The 22532-nt window shown below is 29.3% G+C and overlaps 1 protein-coding gene across 1 annotated transcript in view; it reads right to left on the bottom strand.

Moving 5' to 3' along the window:
* Positions 1 to 236: 236 nt before the first annotated feature.
* Positions 237 to 22532, bottom strand: part of LOC129959064 (nuclear pore membrane glycoprotein 210-like) — a 54462-nt gene continuing 32166 nt past the window's right edge. Inside the window, exons 14-23 of the mRNA XM_056071860.1 lie at positions 20469 to 20623; positions 19823 to 19934; positions 18853 to 18915; positions 15914 to 15960; positions 12858 to 12931; positions 10451 to 10535; positions 7033 to 7228; positions 4461 to 4567; positions 2788 to 2886; positions 237 to 348 (exon numbers count right to left, since the gene is read on the bottom strand). Of these exons, the coding sequence (XP_055927835.1) occupies positions 310 to 348; positions 2788 to 2886; positions 4461 to 4567; positions 7033 to 7228; positions 10451 to 10535; positions 12858 to 12931; positions 15914 to 15960; positions 18853 to 18915; positions 19823 to 19934; positions 20469 to 20623 (977 nt within the window). The 3' untranslated portion in view covers positions 237 to 309. The remainder of the gene's footprint in view (positions 349 to 2787; positions 2887 to 4460; positions 4568 to 7032; positions 7229 to 10450; positions 10536 to 12857; positions 12932 to 15913; positions 15961 to 18852; positions 18916 to 19822; positions 19935 to 20468; positions 20624 to 22532) is intronic.

Raw genomic sequence — 22532 nt, forward strand, 5'->3', positions numbered from 1 at the left:
TAATAATATTTTCATAATAACAATATAATTATTTCCTTGCGATGTAAATTTCGCTACATTATTGGGCTTTGTAAATAAATGATCTTCAAATACAATTAAACTACAGTTAAGAATTCTGCAGTTTAATTATAATTTAATTCTAAATTATTGTCAATATTTGAGTTAGGTTATATTTATTTCCCTTTTCGAGTCATTTGGGTCTGTTCCAACGAATAAAAAATTACATCAAAAGCAAATGTCATAAAATATTCTTTATTAAATAATTATTATTCACACTGAACATCATTCATACTTATAGGAATTGATTTATCACTCTTTGCAAGAATCGCCATCACACGTTTCTTCTTCCTGAAATGTAAAAAAGCTTTGAAAATAAACTCTTAACAAAAAATAATTAGTTTAGTTGAATTCACAAATAAATAATTATTTTTGTAAAATCGTAATAAAACCGTAAAATTTTTTATAAAAATTAAAACTTGTGTAATGTTATATACATACAGTAAATCTAGATGTAATAGATAATGTTAAATTTCTATTTTAATCAAAATCCTATATTACTGATTCCAAAATATTACCAGGATTTTTATTAGCTGAATTAATTCTTCATGGATAATTTGTCATTTGTATGAAAGGTTAACATATCGAAATGAAATCACGGTATATAGAATTGTCCCTTTTTAAATCTTTTTCTATTGTAATAACTTCCACGCATAATGCTCTTAATTAGCATGTAGCAAAATTGTACGCCATTTTAAAAATTGTTCCAATATCATTTCCAATAAATCTACTCCAATCCATAAAATTGTAATTTTTATGAATAAAGCCGAGTTTTCCCCGCTCCTTCCAGGCTTAGCATGAATCACAACGGGTTGATTTCTGAATGTGCAAGGTAATACTACAGTATCCGATGGTAGTAAAGTGCTTAGTTTAAAAAAAATAAAACCTCTAGAAATATGTTTATAAAAAATGGCAAAGATATTATAATAACAATATACATATAATTCTGGATTAGTAAAAGTATTTGAAAGAATTTTAATTTTATTCTAAAATAGTGATTGCCATTAGCATAAGGACGTGTGTGTGTGTGTCAAGAACATTTGCTGCGATGTTGCATGTGTTGTGTATATCCGTCATGTTGATTTTCAGTACATATACCCTGAGAATGCTGAGATATTTTCTATTCCATTCTATTCTATTTTTATTCACCTATTTCTTCTATCAATAATTGGGCATGGCAGTAAGAAATTATAGTTCTTTTTCTTTAGATTAAATTCTCATCACAAGCTGGACTGGAGGAATTTAAAGATTCATAAGACTAGGTAAGAATATTATACCCCTGAAGAGAAAATCAGCCCAAAGGCATGTCAGAGGCCCGATAGCCGACTTTAAATATCTGCCTTATTCACATTCGAAATCCAATACAACCGAAGAATCGCCGTACAAGCGGGTCTGATGCATATTAAATCAGTAATGCTTAGTGTCCTGCCGGTGTAGTGTGGAAGTTTAAAGAGAAGGTGTCAGCTCAGATAGTATCCTCCTCATTTGACCACGGCCTGAAATTACGAAGTCCGTTCTAAAATAATTCCCTGTTGTTTCAGAGTGGAACTTTTAATACAACAAAACCATTTGACCTAAATAAACAATTGCTGAGAGGCGTGACGAAAATGGAAAAAATTCTCAGATTATACTTGAGGTCTCGACGGCAGCCGATTACCAGCATCGCTGCTTTCAAAAGACTGTATGAGAAAAGTCTGTTATAAAACGACAATGTTTTCGTTCTTTTCTACTCTGAAACAATATATATGTGATTCTGCAGAAAACAACAAATTGGAATAAAATATAAATAACAAACTTTTCCATGTTTAGAGGCTCAACTTAATTATTGGTTCCCAAAGTACGTTCAACTGGAGAGTACTAGATCATTGTATTTTCAATTATACATTCATCTGGCTTAGCCAGAACGAAAAGACCTCTGTCTCTTAAAAATGGCATGTAGCTCTTGACAATAATAAAGAAGAGATCTTGGAGCCCATTGCTCACTTTTTCAGGATTTAGTTGTTCTCTGATTCTTTTTTTTCTCTTTTTGGACAACAGAGCATCTCCACACAGGGACATAGTAATAGTAATAGAGGGTACAAATAAGTAATCTTTTTTTTGGGGGGGGAGGCATAAAGCCTAATCGTTAGAACGTTTACATTCCATTTTAAAATCGTATAAGATAAGGTATGAAAAAATGATACCTTGGTTCGATAGCCATTTATGCCTACTGAGCCACTGATGATGTCAGGGAAGCGGTAAAGATTATTTATTCTCGTGACGCTATTGCGTCGACACAGGACTTTTCTGATTGATGAATTCCGGGAAGGATAATCGCCAAATAGACTGGCCAGCCACATTTCCTGACCTAAACACTACTAAGAGTATTTGAATTGATATTGAGATGGTAAATGCATTTTGGCTTCCTAGTCCTAGAGTCGTCGAGGTCTTGGAAACAGTCCCGAAGGAGAAGAGGAATCGAATACCATGAAAACCAAATGCCATCGCACAACCTCACCTTACTAACTACCCTTTAATATCAGTGACTATTCTATTTTGATTGTAAGGTAGAGCCCCCAAAAGAGTCTAATAAGGAAATCACGTAAGAGTGTTTTTCTTTCCATTAATCAATCGTTTGATCAATTACAGAAGAAAACTCGATTTAATGAAAATTTACAGATAGTAGATTAATTTTATTCTTTAAGAGAACTAACTATAAATGAGTATAGTAATGAATTTCCAAGATTTTACCTGATTTTCTCTGTCATTTGTATTATACATTTCTTCATTTATATCTCGGAGGCTCACAAGGTCTAAGTCAATATAGCCAGAAACTTCTTTTAACTCGTCCTAAAAATACAAAGAGAATCTTCGTGAACCTTATGTTTCATAAATACATTCTAAAATTATGAATATTTTCTCTAATTATTCCATCATTTAAGATTTTTTTTCTCCAGCATTTTTCCAAACATTTTAGAAAATTATTTGTTATCCTCTCATATTTGTTCTGCGATTTTTGGGTTATTTTTATCAAAGAGAAGTCTTTCCGGGAAAATTTACTCTGATTATAACCACTGCTTTCTGCATTTTATTAAAAACATATCATTTCGTTCTTCTTTGTATTAAGTTTTGATTCAGTTTCAGGATCACATTGAATAGATTAGTTTTCAGAATTTACTATTGATATTCGGTGTTTTTGAATGACTTTCTGTAATTCATAAAGAAATATATCAGTGACAAAATTTTGCTCGTTAACGGAGAGTGCTGCTAAAATAATTGTTAAACATTGTCAAACAGCGTCCAACACCTGAATGCCTTTACTGAGGAGTAGGGCTGTGCCGATTTTCGATTTATGAAAAAAAAAATCAAGATCAGTTTTTGAAAAATATTGATTTATCGGTATCATGATCATGAAAGATGGTTCACGATGAATTGCGATATAATAAATGGATATTCACAATTAATTTGCTTTTTCGATTTCGTTTTGGTTTCCGGATAATGCTTTTTTTTGGGGGGGGGGCTTCATTGTTTTTTACCTTCATATTTAATTTTTTTATATATATTTCTATAAAAACTATCATATTCTAATATATAAAAATACTTGTTTTAAGCATGTCATTTTGAAAAAACTGTCTTCTGTTCCCTAACTGAATGAGACCATCAACAAATTTATATTTAAGTATAATAAAATAATTATGTATCTTTTATTTTCATTTATATTTACAAAACAAGTCAATTTTTTATGCTTCATTCATTCTAAACATACGAAAATATCTTCCAGAAATAATTGTAAAGTAGAGATTAGAAGTTTTCGGATAATTACTGTGAAATGTGCAGGACTTGGAGTCGATATTTGAAACTTTCCTATGTTTCCTCACTTCCAAATACTTTGTCAGAAACTTGTGCGAGACAAATTTTCCACATTCCTTCATCAGCAATCATTCAGAGAGTTAATTGTAACCAAAAAAACCCAGGAGACTTCTCTGGTTTGACATTTTCATCAATAAATGAAGACGATGGCCGTCCTTTCTTTGCAGATTCGCGGTCCTTATCGAAATGCTTGGACAGCTTGGAAAGAGCTATTTATAAACAGGCTTTGCTATCCTCTTGTTTTGATGTGTATTTTGCTCCACCATCATTGACAAAAATCCTCTTTTAGCTGTTAATTTCGATTTATCAACCAGACATTTCACACTCTTAGGTCTTCCCAAGAAATTTAGTTCGCTTAAAATGACTGGATAGACTATGTATATTTAGATGATATAGTGGTTCACATTAAAATAAGAATATTTGAAGCTTTATTAGTACAATAGTTTAAACAATGTTTCTCACAAATATACAGAAATGTTAGAAAATTTTCAAAAACGAAATTCTTTTTTTAATATTCTATTCGCAAAAAACAAACAAAAAAAATATTTGCTTACCGTCTCAAGTGTTCCTAATTTTTCGAGAAACTCTTTCCGATATCCGATAACTTTCGCCGTTACTGTTAATTTTCCAGTACCTCCAGTCATTTTAAGCTCTTTGAAATCTAAGAAAAAGAAAAAGAGGAAATCAGGAAAATAAGGTTTGAAGAACGAAGAAATATTTTATTTTTTTAAATTCATTTTACATTTCAAGGAAAAATTCTAATTTGAATAATGACCGAAAAATATTTCACACAATGACCTCAAGAATGAAAGCATAAATTGAAGTATTTTCAATTGAAATTTATCTTGGAGGGCTATATTTTTCCTGTATACATTCCGTGGCATATAAATAAAAACGTACAATAGCAAAAAAAAATCTAAATTTGGGAGTAAGTAAGAGGAATAACTTACTTATCTTTTGCATTTTTACAAGCTTTCAAAATATAATTGGCACTTTTCCTTTTACTATCATATCTGTTGGACTAAATGATTCATTCTTTAATTTTATCAGTTTTATTAACGTCTAAATAAATAAATGTATCTGAACCTTTTAGTGTTTGGAGCTTAACTTTCTATATTTGTTTCAACAAAAATTCTGTGAAATCTTTTTGTTTTTAAGTTTTCAATTTCTTTTCTGTTTCGCAGACTCGTTTCTTTATTTCATGAATTTAGTTTAAAATATGAATTTTTTCTAAATATTTCAGAGTTTCATTATGGTTATTTGCAATGAAATTTTTCAAATCAATATCATCACTACATTCATCTCTAATTAAGAGGGAAGAGTGCTCTAGGATTCTAAAAATTGGAATTTCTTTGATCTGCCTCTTGTCCTTTTAAAGAAGGCTTTGAGATGAAGTGGACGCATGCTGTAAGTGCTACTATCGTTCTTTCAAATATGATCCAAATTAAGAGTTAAAAATTTCAATAAAACGAAAATTTCTCTTGCTGCTTTGGGGACTCTCAAAATTGGCCATGAGCCAATGAATATCATAATTCACACAAACAAACAACCTTGTTGCTTGGGGGCAAGAAAATTCTATACTTTCAGAATTCCCAATACCACGAGGCCCTTACTTTTACATAAAATTCATGGTAACAAATTTTTTAATGAAGAATGACAAGTGAAGTAAATAAAAAATACTACGAATAAATCTAATGAAACGTATATTTATAGGGAATGATGTTTAATTTACATATAACCTGAGTCCCTAGGGTGGGGGGCACCTCGAAATGAGGATGAGATGCTTCCGGCATGGTGGTTGGATCTCGCCACCCTGGAGGGTACACTAATAGGTGGGGGATCTGGCTCCTCCCATCGATGACGGGACGTACTTCCTTCGGGGAGGGTTGTACCGTGGCCGGTGACGGCCCTTACGACTCAACCACAGTTCCCGCCAATTGCTGTTGCGGCGGTCCGGTCATTCAGTTTTATGGTTTAAATCCGTGTGCCTTAGGGCGGGTCGGAGAGTTAGATGGTTGACTTACATATAACCTGATAAGGATTCGTCCACAAATAAAATAAATTGTATATAAATTAGATGCACAGAGTAGTTCAAAATGTACAAAAAAAGATCCCATAGGAATGTATGATTGGCTGTGAATATTCACAACACCTATCCAACTTCTCAGCGAAAATACCCAAAATTATCGGTTGAAGAGAAAATGAATCAAATTTTTCATTAAATTCTTAAAATCTTTTTAAAGAAATATCAAACTTGAAGAATTTCAAGAAATTTTAAAGTTGGCCAATTTAATAAATTTTTTAATTTATCTACCAAAATCGCACAAACCGAATTTTAATATAAAATACGTGTTGAGGAAGCTAATTTAATTGCATTCATTGCAAAGACTCAAAAAATCCAAGCAAATAATAAATGATTCATAGAAATATTAGATTTTAAAATGTCTTTTTAAATATTCGGATTACAAATATTCAAAATATATTGCTATATAAACACTCAAAATATATTATACTTAAATAAACGAATGCTCAAAATATATAATATGATATAAATATACGAATACTCAAAATATATTGCGGAAATCAAATTGACAGAAATGAAGCATTTAGATCCGTCTAAGCAAATGTGCTTCCCGTTTTGAGGGCTATTTTTGGACTATAATTTTGATCCTCTATCAGAGAACGATGTGATTCTTTTCTACATCCCAGTGGGAAAATGAGGTCAGGCAAATTTAGCTTGCTCGAGACCCCCATAAAGTTTTGAATTAAGGCGGATATTAGCTTTGAATTCGTAATCCTCTGCCTAAAAGGTCATAACCAAAATCCTTAAATCCAAAATAATATAAGGATCATAATTTTCAGTTTTTATTATCTCATAATGTACCATATTATTACATTATATAAGAAAACAAAGTGCAAATCACTCCCGAAACATGAAAAAAATATATTGAACAACATTTTCCCCTGATTTTTCCTTTATTTAATTCTACCCACAGTTTTGCTGCCTCATTCTCTTAATTTCAATTCTTGTATGGCTTTCATCATAGAGTAATATACCCTCAGGAGGGAATTCTGACTAAAAATGTGTCAGCCTTAAAAATGAATTCATCTGATGAGAAAACGAACCTCTGGAAATTCTGGTATATCCTGCCGCTGCATTCGCATGAGTAGTGAAACTCTTCTTCGAATCTGGATCTCCGGCTATTGAGGAATCGGAAAGGCTCCATTGAATATGTAATGAAGAAATATTATACAATTTCCTACCCATAGAATCTTTCAACCAAACGTCGAGAGAAAACAATTTTTCGCCATAAAAGGGAACCTGTAAAAATACAATCCTTCCATTTTGATTATGATAATCTTAACTTGAAAAAACACCTATAATTTAGCATTCTACACCATAAGTATAAATTTGCAAAAGCTCAATGAACGTTAAATATGCGTTTTTACTCTCAAAGTGAAAAAGAAATGGGGGGGGGGGGAGAGAAAGTCAAACAGAAAGTAAATTCATCTTCTATATAAGGCTACACATTATTAATTATAAAGTATCAAGAACTCCTTGAAAAATTAACAAGAATATTAAAAATTAAGCACAAATCATGTAAATTCATGATTCATGATGAGAAAATCTATTAACAATGAAGAACAAATCGTGAATTTATATGAGAAAATATAGCACTCATTCTACCAAAATTTTCTTATTATCTGTGGAGGTGAACGAAGAGTGGCCCGTTCCAATACCTTATTTACTACATATTTACAGACATTAAACGTCATCTACTTCATATCTACAAACATATATCGAAACGAAAACATAACTTTAAAGGAAATACAAGTGAAAATATAGTCTTCAGTTCCTTCACAAGGATCTAAACATAAACAGGATGCTCCAAAAACTGGAACAAGCGTTTATTTTCTTAATTATTGCAATCAGGCATATATTTTCTATTAAGTTTCCTTAAATAAGTTACCTAAACGAATGGAAATGTTTTGACTTCTGTAGAGAGGGATAACAAAAAATTTTAAAAATTACATTGTTGTATGTCTCCCCCCCCCTCCCCGTCACTGTGAAAAATTGCCAATGAGTAAAATGTTTTCCTTTCACTCATCTCGAAGATTATAAAGTGTCATGTTTCTCTCTGTAAACATTGCTGAGATATAAAATGGCAAATTTATGAGATTATTTATTATCATTTTTGCATTTTAAGTTTTTCTGTCAGATCAGTTTTTATGTACTGAATAAATTTACAATTCTAAAATAAATATCATCTAAATCATCATTCATCTAAATTTTCGATTAGTTCTAAATTTTGAAATAAACATGCATATGCAAATTTTGTCGATAAAATTATGAAACTTTTTGTCTCCATAGATGAATGTAAGGGAAGCCTTTTACAAACTGACACTTTTCCATGGTAGACGTGTAAAAAGAAAAAATTTCACTTTTTACTTACAACTTCCTCAGAAGCCAAAGTGTTAGGCTTCTGAGTGTTATAGTTTTACTTTTATCGGTTTAATTTAAGCAAATTCATTTTTTATTGTTTGACATGTGCTATTTCAAATCTCAAAAAATCTGGGCATAAATGTATGAATCATTCTTTTTCCAGAAAAAATAATTTACATATATTATTCAAACATAAACTCTTGTAAAAAGATTTTTTAAAAAATGAATGGTCCCAGCGTTATCACAGTCAGAATATTTCAAATGATTAAGTACAATTTTCAAATTTTCCATTTTCAATTTTGGTGTTATAATAAGTTAATTATTTTTTTATAAAGAGTTTTACAGTATATTAATATTCCTTTTCTTCTATGTTTTTGAGACTTGGAAGTAAATTATTTAAGATTCCATTCTAACAGTTTCTGATCTATACATAAAGTTCAAGAACATTCGATGCTAGTAATTGGTTTTAAGAAATATAGCCAAAATTGTGAATGTTCAAATTCTTACCACTCAAACCGGAGGAATTTGATTGCTTTTTTTTTTCTATTTTTAATATTTAACTTCAAATATATCTTCTTTCAGATATCATCCTCTTTTCCTGTTTCTATTCTAAGATTTATACAGGTCCCCCACGTGGCGGACACCTAGGATCGTTGGGCTGAGAGCATTAACAGGTTTATTAAGGAATGTCATTAGCCTAATTGACAAATAAATCAATGCATAAAACGTTATAATTTTATAAATGAAAAAACATTAGAGCTACTATGCAATATTTACTCTGAATTTTATAATTATTATTAAATGTATGAATGTGCAATGAAAATTTATTAAAATATATTTAAATATCAAATATTCATTTAAACTGGTTTTGCTATAATAAATAATAAAGTTTGTTATTTCCTTATAAGAAAAGTTAAAGTAATAATTAAAAGTTTTTACTTATGAGTTAGGAAATAAGTACAAATAATTAAACTTTTCTTTTTTTTAAATTTAATTTAGTCATTTTTCCATACTATACGCACACTAAGAAAATAAATAAATAAAATATATTACTATAAATCTAAAAAGATAAGGAAATTTAACTAAAGTAAAACAATAACGGGTTGATGAAGTTAAAAACTTGTAGAAATGCGAAAATAATAACCAGTTTTGAAAAGAGGGAGTCATAATGCACCTTGACCAGGGACAAAACACTATTAAATCCGCACTGGATTCCCCTCAAAATCTTTAGGACGGATACTTTTTTTTTTTTTTTTTTTTAATTTCTGGAGAATAGGAAATAGCAATACTATATAACTTTCATACCCACCCTTTTACTATGCCGCTTCAAAAGATGTTCCAAGTACTACAATAATAGTTTACAAAATGTATTCCTTTAGTAATTCAAGTTTATTTGGGTACTCCTGTGGGTAGTTTTCCAAACGCAAATACCAAGTTACCCCTATTCAGTTTCTGAAACGATGCGCTGTTTTATTACTTTTTCTAGGCAAAAAAAGAGGGAGGTGACTGAAAAAGAAATGAAAGCTACTTGGTACAATCTTTAGAGTGCTCTAATAATTAAAATTGAGTAGCTTCAGCATTTAAATTTCTTCCTTTCATGAACAGCATCTCAATTGCTGTTGAGTTGGAGAGAAGAAATATCGAGTGGTTTCAAAACTTCATTTCATACTTTTAAAAATACAAAGAGGTTGAGAAGATTCCCTACTTAGTCCCTGAATATATGTAGATAGAATTTTGTAAAATGAAATTTTAGAGCTGATTTTTCTCTCATTTTCTGATGGGCTCGAAGGTTGAAATTGTCTAAATTTGTATATTTTCGGTGACAATATTCTATTTCAAAATTTTCAGAACTTTAATTATTAAAGCTTGAGTACAGTTGAATTTCACAATTAAATTTCGATTTCATATCCATGGCGTCACCTGGAGGTGAATTTCAGAAAAAGTTTACTTCATGATTTCTTAATGTTGAATTATAAATTAAATACCAAAATATAGAAACTAATTAAGACAAAATATTATCATCTTTAATGCAATAATAAAAGTGTTTTTTTCTGAAATTTATTTTAGTATAATTCCCTTTCATTCTAAAAATTACCTGACCTTCACTAGATTATCTTTCTTGAGCTTTTTACTTGATTTCTGGGTGAGTTTGAGGTGCACTGAGTGAGGGTGATTACACACGATCCTAAAAATAGAATATTTACAAATAAAATGAATTAAAAACTATTTTTAGAAGAACTCAAAAGGTAGACAATAATATTTAGATTGTTATATATAAATGGAACTAATCATACATCATCATAATACATGCATCATAATCATCATACATCATCCTTACAATCTTAGGAAACAAAATTTGAGTACCTTAAAAAATCTTCTAAATGCAATGAATTTTTTTAATTTTTTATTTTTAAATTCATGTAACGCTTTTTTTGTAATCCAGAATGAATGTACTTAAATTTTGAGAGAAATTTTTCTTTGCAGTTTTCATTTTGGATGTAAAATTCAAATCAGATCAAACCATCCTGTTTCTTTTTGTTGTTGTTATTTCAGAGATTAAAAGAAAAAGAAATTGAAATAAATGAACACAAAAATAGAAACGAAAAAAGTATTAATTAATAACGTTAAAACAGTAGAATGATTTCCTTTGCTAAATCACTCACTTTCATGAAAATTAGAATTTAGCTGCTTCATTGTTTGACCTTTCTTAATTATAGATTAAAAAATAAATAAAAAGGATTATATATCAAGAATGAACGAAATTTCATACTAAATTAGAAACTTTCATCTTTATTTATTCATATTTAAATTGCAAATTTTATCATTTTGAACAAAAATGCCAAGCGAATAAAGAAACAATATCCTTTATAAATTTCTGCAAAACAATACTTCTTAAAATAAAGATAGTAAACGTAAAATTGGGAATTACATAGGAGCTTAAAGTATTAGAATGCATTTTAAGGCATTAAAGTTATATGCAGTTTTGAAGCCCAGAGGTCATTCTTTTTAAGAATAATTTCGATCCGATAGCGAAGGATACTTTGAATTCAAAAAATTGCAATTAGGGAATGATTTTTTGAAAGAAATATGTATTGGTAAAAAAACTTTCTGGGATAAAATCTTTATTTTCAATATGAAAGAAAAAAAAAATTCAAAAAATTGTAAAGTAGGGACAAATCTTATGTCATGACTAAATCTTCATAAAATAGCTTTTATAGCAGAAACAGGTTAAAAAACCTGAGCATTTTGTATATCGATGTTTGACAACTGAATTGCTTGATTTTAAATTCCACATCTATTTCTGTACAGAAATATTTTTTGTATTCACTGATTATATGTAATGATTGAATTACTGTCACTTTGAATATAAAATTCAATGTAATTAGTAAACTTCACAAATATAATCATCACGAAAGATGTAGAAATTCTATTTGGATTGATTAATATTTTTATATAAATATCTAAAAATGTCTTTCATTGATTACATTCCGTAATATATTGAAAAAACCTGGAACTAATTCATCGTTAGCGATCAAAATTTTTGCATTTTTAAGTGCCTATTACTCATTAGATATGCACTTTTTGGCTAAATCTATCTTTTCTAATTTCCAAATTCAGTTTCCCCCCCCCCTTTAAAAAAAAGCCTGTCTCTGTTTCGAAAATGGATACTGATATTTGAAAAAAAAAAGCAGTTAAAGGAAAATGAGGCCTTTGCACAATTGAAAGTTCTTAACTTATCAAAAACTACCATCATTACAGTGCATGCTTTTAGTAAGTATTTCGGGATTATTATCGATGAGTAGAAATCTTTTTTTTTTTCAATATGCAAAATTATATTGCTTGTATCAGTGTTGCGAGCATTCCACATTACATATTTATACAGAGGAGGGATAAGTCGAATCATCACAACATTCTGCAGTAATTTAACCAATATGAAAACACTGTTGTTGATGAAAAAAAAAATTAAGAGATCCGGTGGATAAAGTGCTTCACAAGTTGTAATTGATGGTGTTAAAGAACCTAGTATTAGGAAGTGAATTCATTTCTCAGCATTTTTCTGAACTGGATATTTCGCAATCCATTGTGCAATAGATTTTATATGGTTTGAAACCAGGCTGCATACAATTACTACAATAAAGCTTCGTGATAGCAGCATACTCTATTGTCTCTGGAGAGACCTGTAGATATAATTGAGCAATAAAAGAGGTTCATACAGAAAATTCATAACAATTTTTTAAAAAACATTTTTTTTTTTTTTTTTTTTTTTACAACTTATCGTTTATTTTCATACTTGCAATTCCTTTTTGAATGCAAGGAGTTTAAGTTCAATGCTTACTTTGTAATTGCTGTGTATTTTTTCGCATTTATTTTGAAGTAATTTAATTTATCTCTTTCACTCACATCTGAAAATGATTTAAACCACATCAAAATATTGAATTCAAGCTTAAATTGGCACTTATAGCTAGCAATATAAGAAGCAAAATTTATTTAAGAAATCTTTTCTCACTTTATAGATGTTTCTGCTTTCGCCGGATGGGGATTGGTAGCAGATGGTTCATTGCCTATGAGAAATGTCAAAGTCTGTAATAAAAATGTTGAACCCTCTATTAAACATTCGTACAGAAAAAATAATTACAAAAACAAATTTTACTTCCAAGTAATACATTTCCTAAAGTTTAACTAAACGTTTTGTCTTATTTTTACTCACTTTACTATTTTTGTAACTCCAATGAGTGAGGAATCAGCAAGCATTAATAAAATAGATTATTTTTATTAAGATAATTTATCTTCAATTATTATCTCTTCAAGGAAGTGTGAATATTATTTATGGATTTTGCTGGATGGTTATACCAATGAGCTTGGGGAAGCTGCTTATATACAGTTCTGATCCTAATTACCTTATTTTGTAATGTCTGACTTAAAACAATATCTGCAGCTCAATATTTGTGAGGGGTGAACGAACGCATTATTCGTCATTATTCAAAACAACTATTTCATATTTTAAAAACTTATGTTCTATATAATTTGGAGAAATGAACATGAGGGGCTATTTAAGCATTTAAAAAATGAGTTATCAGAACCATTAAGACGATGAATTAAGATGGATTCTTTTGTAAGTTTATTTGTAGCTCATTACAAGAGCACTCTCGATAGCTAAGAATGTTTATGACGATATCCAGGCGACAGAAACAATTTCAAACAATACGTACTATCCCCAGGTAGGCTGTCTAAAGATGACCCAAAGCCATTATTCCTGGTTATGAGAGAAACGTGGTTTTAAAAATACTTTTATCGATAGAACGGTTACACTTTTTCGGGCCCTTACTACAGCGATTAGAACCATTATTTCCATTCAGACGTGCAGATGAGACGGATTATTTCTTCCAGATGCTTGAAGGATCACTTTCTCTCAAAACATAGATGAAATGAACGTGTTTCTGAGAATCCAGAAAAATCATTTTTGAACATAGGAAAATCGGGGCCATGTTCTCTTACAAGTGGGTCAAAATTAAGAGTATAGAATGATCGTCAAAGAATTCTTATCCGGAGCGACATCTTTCCAACATAATAAAAATCAATCGTTTCAGGATGTTGCACCTTTATAATTCTTAAATGACGGTTCTGTGATTTTACACAGTGGTACAGAGAAGCTTCATATATGATTCATGAAGTTTTGTACGAGGCCATTCCGGGTAGATGTTAGCAACGAACTCATTTTTATAAAAGAGCCCCACAGATCTCATCTGGTGAATGATTTTCTGAAGAAGGCGATTATTCGTCATTGTTGTGACTATCCAAAGCACCGGATCTTAGTTATATCGTGGTATCGTGGTTAGTTCTATCGTATTATTATAAGGTTATATCGTGTTTGGGATGCTCTAGGAAGAGCCTTTGAATGGCATCAAGCCAGTCCCAGATCCCTCCATGATTGAAAATCCAATCTGACACAAGAATATGATTTGTTCCACAAGCTTTGATCAACAATCTCATTTTTTTATAGAGGCCGCACCGTAAGATTTGTAAAATGTACAAAAAGATCACATGTATTATTTGCCAGATGATGCGTGAAATATCAGTGATGTATTCTGGTGATTTTTTTTGGTTACTTTTGCATATCTAAAAATATTTACTCCTTTTTATCATGCCATCTCAAGCGTGCAAAGTATTGAATAGAGTTGAAGTAACCATTTAAAAAAAAATTTCCAAAAATATATATATATATTATTTTTGTATTCATAAAATAATATGAAATTTTAAGATATTTTACTCTTAGATTTCCTGTAGTATTAGTCACATGTATATACGAATTTTTATTGCGATAAACTGATTTTTATTTGAGATATCAAATGTTTCGTGTTTGCAACTTAACTTTTGGACATTTCATTAACGATCACAAAGAACGGAATATCTACCGTGGAATCAGAAATTTTTTCCAGAATATTACAGGTTTATATTTCTTTCCTTTTTTGTTATTTCTTTTTATTTACTATATCTTTTTGCTTTCTTACTTCTGTCTCATTTCTCTTGCTTTGCGACAAATTTTCATATGACTGAAATATGAAAGATCGACCAACATTTTGTTAATTAAAGGATTAAGCAATCGTCTAGAAAAAAAATTGCTGTCTTTATTCGTTTACTTATTTTGAATTACTATGTTGATATTTTCAATTATTAATAATGTTAACAGGATAATGAATAATTCATAAAGTTCATCAATTAGTTTTAATTATACTATTTGAAACTAAAACTATGAAATTTTGCACAAGTATATTTATAGAATTTCGCATAAATAATTCATTTAAGAATTTTTTTGATGAGGACATAATAATCAATTCATATATGAATATTAAAAAAATAATCAAATAATTCAAGTTCAGTGATGTTAAACAGGCAAAGTACTGTGTAGAACTTAATATCCATTAAAAAAATCTGGAAAATTTGACATTTGTCTTATTTTAATAGGTACAGAAAAATATCAAAAAGCTTTGTATAAAAAAATCAAAGTAACCAATGAATCTTGCTGCATAAGAATAATATTATAAAAGTGTTATAAAAACTGCAGAGTAATTACTCCGAAATTGAGAAATTAGAATTAAGAAATGAGAACTACTTTTAAAATATAGAAAAATAAAAAATCAAGTTTCTGAATCTATTTAGAAATGAACTACCGTAGAATGATGAAAGACAAAGCCAAGTGGACTTGAAATGTGTCAGCATATTTTTTGAAAATATTTAGTTAGCAGTGAAAGTCAGCAGTTCATAATCGTGACACTAACTGGTTAAATTACTAATTTTATTGTTAACCAGTAGAATGCATATCATATTTCAAAACAGCATGCAGCCAAAAAAGCATGCAGATACAATCTCAAAATCATCCTGATTTCACGAATGATATCCTTCTTGCATTTCCAATACCTTGCAATAAATAACAATAATTGACAATTGTAATTATTAATTAACTATTGGGGTTATATCTTAGGAGGAAAAATGAAAATCGTCTTTGGTTTTTAATGACTAAATTATTACTTTTGAAACATATTAAAAAGGAATCAAGTCACTTACGTTTTCTCCTAAAGCTTTACAAAGAACTCGGAAAACTGTAAGATCTTCTGTTGGGGAAAAGAATCAATATATTAGCATGAAAATAGAAAATAATTTTTAAATATAAACTTGGTGACTTTTACAAATCATTGTTATCTATATAGGGTATTCCAAAAAATGGAACCAAGCATTTATTTTCTTAAATATTGTAATTAGATATATGTTTCCTTTAGGAAAGCGAAAATAAAATAGTTTTTTTCTCTTTTTATCTAAATGAATAAAAATACTTTGTTTTCTGTAGAAAGAATAATAAAAAGTTTTTTTAAAAAATTCATCCGACACCCATAGCAAAAATTTTTCATTGAGTAAAATGCTTTCCATAAACTCATCTAGAACAATACAAGGTTTCACGCTTCTCTCTGTAAATATTGCTGATATATTAAAAGGCAAATTTATTGAAATAGATCATTTTCCCATACATCTGACCAGTGTTTGAGCGAAGTTTTCGTCGTAATTTTCAGGAACAATATACATATCACGAAAAAGTATTTAAAGAAGAGAAGCAAGCAATAAAGACACATTTATTAACTTTTATTTTTTTGAAAAATGGCCAGATAACATACTAATTGAAGTGCTAATTGAAAAATATGTTCGAAATGAACACCTTTGACATCTACACATAGTTACATTCTTTTAATAATGCTTGCCCATAAACGATTGAATATATAGGGATTTGAGGACATTTTTTTGAATTTTTCAACAAAGATGTACAAAGAATGCATTGACAAAATCAATTCATCCCTTGGTTCAAACATAATATCAGTTAAAACTAACTGAATATATTGGTAAACATCAAATATACTGCTGTAAAAAATAGGAATAAGCAAAGAACTTATAAAAATGCCAACCTATACATTTATAGAAAGTTGCCACTGATGATGGTTGGATTTTTACCGCTCCAAAAGGGATCCTTTTCAAGATTAATGTTCCTTTCTTGATTAAATCAACATTTTTCTGTCCATTTTGCATTTCTTTGAAAAGAAGGTTCTGATTTTACCTTAAATGAAGCCGAATTGCAAAATTCTAGACGTCGCTCGTGTAATTTTCCATGCAACTATCGTATCAGTCCATGGATCCCACGATTATTGAGTGGATACCAGTTATGACAAATTTCTTTAAACTGTCAGTAATGGAATACTGACTTTTGGACTGAATGTTCGGACACTTGTAGGACGGCATTTGAAAAATAAGGCAAAATGTCGGTTTCTGCATTACATATATAATGCCTCATCCTTCCAGTTCCTCTGCAAACAGTAAGATCGCTAAGCTCTTCTGCAAACACACTTCTAGAAGGATGCCGAGAGTTTAGAAAACTACGTTTGTATTCTTTTACAACTAGGCCGGAATTACGATTACTAACTGAATAAGTCGTCAGCATATCCAAATGTTCCTTGTTATCGAAATATGCTGTTCTATTAGAAATAACACACGTGCTAGGAAATGATTTTATTTTATTTTTCTGAATCTTGGTATGTCTATAGTTAAGTCGATTCTTCTAAAATGCTTATTCCTTTGAACATAAATTCCCTATCAATATTTGAACAAGTTTATAGTGAGAGAGCATGATCCTTGATGTTTTAAACGAAGTGATGCAATGCTTATAAACATGTTTGATTTTGCCATAAAAGAGATTTTCTGGTTTTCTAGCTGATTACTTTTTATCTGCTTGGTGAATATGAGTGATACATGTATATGCAGAAACTGTTGTTGACAAGAGGGTAAAAACGACTAGAATGATAAAAATAAGAATGTTGTTTTGTGCAATTTTTTTCGATATTTAAAAGGATGTATATGATAAAATTTGATCTAAAATCAGAATATTTTTGATGTTGTTTTGGAGCGGACAAGAACTAATTTTTATCGATTGATATCATCTGAGAAATAGTCAGATCACTATATTGAGAGTGAAAGATGTTCGTGACACTAAATAGCTCTTTAATCAGCCTCTTTTTCTCAAACCAAGGATTTTCATCATCAAATATCGAAATTTCATTTGTTGTTATTAGAAAAAATAAATTCAAAAACCCGTTCCTGACTTCCCTTACAACATATAGGAATAATCAAAACTTGTGTGGAAAAATTTATTTTGCCTTTTATTTGCTTTCGTTTTCTTGGCTACATTTTGCTTATAATTTTAAGCACTTATTTTAAATGCCAGTTTTTTTCATATTTTGCTACTTCGTATTTACCACATCATATTATAGCTAAATATGTAAAATATCAAAGTTGTGATCGAATACCTGTGACTTGCAAGTAATAGCGAGTTTCATTTATTCTTATCTGGAAGTCACAGGTTTTTTCATGGCAACGTGTCCTGAAATGTACATGTATGAAAATGACGTGCACATGTCTAAGATTTTTAAAAATTAGCAAAAGAAGACCCGACATTGGTCTAGTAATCTTTACAAAATCTTGCTTTTTTGAAAAAACCTGTGAAAATGTTCTTTTTTAAATGATCATTTGAAAAAACAGCAGATGGAATGCCATTCATTAAAGAAAATCTTTTGCTTCTCTGCTTCATGTAAACAAGATGAATGAGATTATTACTTAATGGGTATGGAGCCTTAGCGATGTAGCCCTATTCACTTTAAGCATGCACCCATGACAGTCCTGAAAGCTACGTAATCGATATTATTGAGAAAGAATATACATAATGAGCAAGAATTAACCGGAGCCAATAGAGAGGCTACCAAGGCCCTTGCTTACAATAAACACACATTTTTGCGTAGCACCCATGATCGATTAGCCACAAAAAACTGTAAGAAAAAGCGGCTTAAATGCGAAGAATGTTCCGCGAATACGAATAATATACGAAATCTTATCCGTAGCGAAATAGATAAAATTCATCGTTTTCAAATTTTTATGTCATAAAAATGAACGAATATAAAAAAAATGCTTACTATTATATCTGATGGGATCAATCACGATTTGTATATCTAAAAGCTCTGGATTACTTGCTTCTACTATCAAAGAAAAGAGAAAAAATCAATTATTATTTTTCCCCTCTCAGTGAGATCAAAAGTAAAAGTTTGATGAAAATAAAAATCATAAATTCTTTCAATTGTAAAAAATACTGAATGATAATTTTTTTTTTTTTTTTTCCAAAACCACCTACTTACCTTTTATCAGTTCAAATGGTCAAACAAGAAAAGAATTTGAATCTCTAAAAATCTATTTATACACCAATTAATAAATTTAATGTCTCCATCAGATATTTTATTTAAATTAATTTTATCTTTCAAACCCTTTTATCCTAAATTAACTTTTGAAAGAGAAAAATATTTAGATTAAGAGCGCACAAGTTTAAACACGCCAAGTGAAAGAAAATTTTCATTGAATCACAGTTTGATATTCTAATACTCTACTTCCTTGTACTAAAAAGAATTCTAAAATTTCTACTTTCAAATTTAGATATTTTTTTACTAAAAATCCTATTTGGAAATCTAGGAGAACATTTACCTCAGGTTTGTTCATGTTAGCTTCATTTCTTTTAATGTAAAACTTGCTGCTCAGAAAGAAATTCGTGACATACACTCAACTCATACATATTCGATTTTAAATCCGGTTACATGTCCTTCTGACGGCAAAAATTGGATTATTGAGTTCTTAACCTTTTTGAAGGAATTCATTGCACGGTCAATATTTTTTACCTTAAGGGTACACCGGTGCTGATATTTCATTTCTCCTGGTACGTATTCAATCAACTGGAGAGACTTCAAAGCTTTATCACGTGAAATAATGCTTTTAAAAAGATATTCCACTTTCATATGGGTGTGCCTTAAAATATGATACGCAAACTACTTTCTGCTAAATTCCCTTTCATGAACAAAAATATTTATGTTCTCACATACTTTTCAAGAAACAACTTACATTTTTGATAATGTCCTGACTTATAGAGTGGCCATTTTCGAGGGCCCCCGTCAAAAGCAACTTCCATCGAAGCACCGAGGGGCATCACTGCGACTCGCACTGGATGAATAGGCTAAAAAGAATAAATCCAAAGATTTGAAACTAATAGCAAAATCAATCTCAGTTAAGACATGCTGAAATATTAAGACTAATATAATGGATAACAAAAATTAGCAGCATTCTTTGACCTTGATTTTCGGTCCATTAAATATTTTTTTCACCCATGTGTATGTGAATGTCGTTTCTGACCGTTTCTTCTTTTAAATCAAAATTTCGTTTTATTTACTTATATGGCCAGTTCAAGTGGGGAAAAAAAACTTTCTGGAGGGGCACAAACAATATTTTAAGTAATATCATTAAAAGTGACAGAGATTATCTACCGCTGTTAATTTCAAAATGATATAAAATATTCAATAATAAATAAAAAAGAAGTGTTTTAACATAAAAAATAGTTATTATTTTGAAAAAGGTGAATTATCAAATTTTAATAGCGGAAATCTTCATTTATTCATCAGAAATTAATGTTTAGGCACCTTACAGTAAACAAAAATATTCTAAAGTATTTTATTGTTACCAATATACTGTCAAATTTATTTGTGGTACTTACCTTTAAGTTTTTAAAACAAGACAACACAGTAGTAGTTTTATGAGTTGTATTTCCTATTTCTGATCCGTAAAATACATTGATGCGAGAATGCCCTGGATATTTACAACGAAACTGCAAGGTTCGGCAGCCTTTTCCGAATGCTGGAACGTGCGGTTCTAAAAAGTTTGAAAATTTTATAAGATAATGAAAAAATAGTCTGATCACACTTAATTCTCAGGGTAAAAATCACTACGTTGTTTGGAAACTATAATATGAGGCATAAATTCTAACGTATTTTTCATTCTCCTATAAATGTCAATATCACTAAAACCTTCTGCCTTGACAGAGTTTATAATCATGATACGAAATAAATCTTTCCACGCATTACGTCATCATGGAATTTATTTCGTATCTCGCCGTTGTTTCACACAGTTTAAAATTAAAGGAGAAAGTTATTCTAGTCGCAGTGCACTCACACTATCTTAAATCACATCATAACTTTTTATTGCTAGTACTTTTTGTGTTAGATGCTTTTATTTTTGATAAATTATCAAATTATCTCCAGTTCTTCTCATTCATTTTACAAATCGAAATTTTTCATATTACTAATGGCTTTTCCTAATATTAATGACGATTTTTTTTTAATGAAAAGAGTTTTCAATGAATGAAAACAGGATAATTTGGAACTTACTTAAATTTATTCTGATTATATATATATATATGAAGTCATTATGAGTATTAAGGCTGGAAGATGACCAAACTTCATCATCGCGATATATTGTTCAACACAAATTGATATTTTTCGATATATCGTGATATCATTATTTATCTAAAGCTATTATAAATTATAAACAATATCTCTTAACATACTGTATAATCAGAGCGACTCCAAATAAAAGGAAATTACATTTTATATAATAAAAATATTCATGTTCTTTTCAATAAATAGAAAATAATTCTGTTAAAACTGCTTTAATAAAATGTGTCAATGCCAAAGCAATGTTCGCATGTTACAATTTATCATATTGCGTTTTTTTTTTTTTAATAATGTAATACTTTTTTTAAATTCTACCTTTCTTTACTGCTGATTTAAAAAAAAAAAAAAAAAAAAAAAAAAAAAAAAACCTTCAGTTCCTTACATTTCTTATTAAAAAAAAGGAAAATAACATAATGATACCTTTAACAAGTAAAATTAAGCAGTTTTAATAAAACTTGAATTCAAAATCTGATGTCTTGAAAAATTTATTTTGTATATGAGTTACATAAATTTTTATTCTTATTTAAATAATATCATTTGCAGACTTAATTTAAATATGCACTAGAATTCTAACAGTTGATATATTAGATTAATAAAATTAATTATTCAACTTATTATTCAAACTTCAAAAAGAGACGAAAAATAGTAATTCCGAAATGAGTGAAACATGACAAATAAATAGTATGGAGGGTAAATTTACTTACGGAAGAATGATGTAATACATTAAAAAAATTTTTTTAAGTCTTGATCATGATCAAATAAAAGAAGAATATGCCCTTATACATCATCATTAATATAAACTCAATGAAAAAATAGCAATGTACCAAAACTCAAGTACAATGCTGTTTCTGAATATTAAATTTCTTATTAATTATTTCTAGCTATTCTATTAACTTTTTGGTATATTATGAAATTCAAAATGAAATTTTAAAAAATAAGAAAATAAAATAAAATGAAGGGGAAAATATAAAATAGATTGTATAAAAAACAGTTAAAAATTGAAAAGTTACCACTAATATATCTTTACATTAAAAATAGAAAAATAATAGCTTCGCAAAAAATTTCTAAAGTCATTTGATTGCAGGAATTTTTAAATCAATTCAAAATACTGTATATCTGAAAATGAAAAACGAACACGAATAAAAAAGTGAAAGAAAAGAAAACTCTTTTAAACTGCATGAAATTTTGAAAAGTGCGCAACATATATACCAATCACATAAAGTGAAATAAATCGGTATAATAAAATGTATTCATTAAAAATAATCTTTATCTTAAATAAAAAATAAAATATTTTGATAAAAAGTATATTTTTAAATTAAAAAGGAAAT

The sequence above is a fragment of the Argiope bruennichi genome, chromosome X1, assembly GCF_947563725.1.
Source record: "Argiope bruennichi chromosome X1, qqArgBrue1.1, whole genome shotgun sequence".
NCBI lineage: Eukaryota > Metazoa > Arthropoda > Arachnida > Araneae > Araneidae > Argiope > Argiope bruennichi.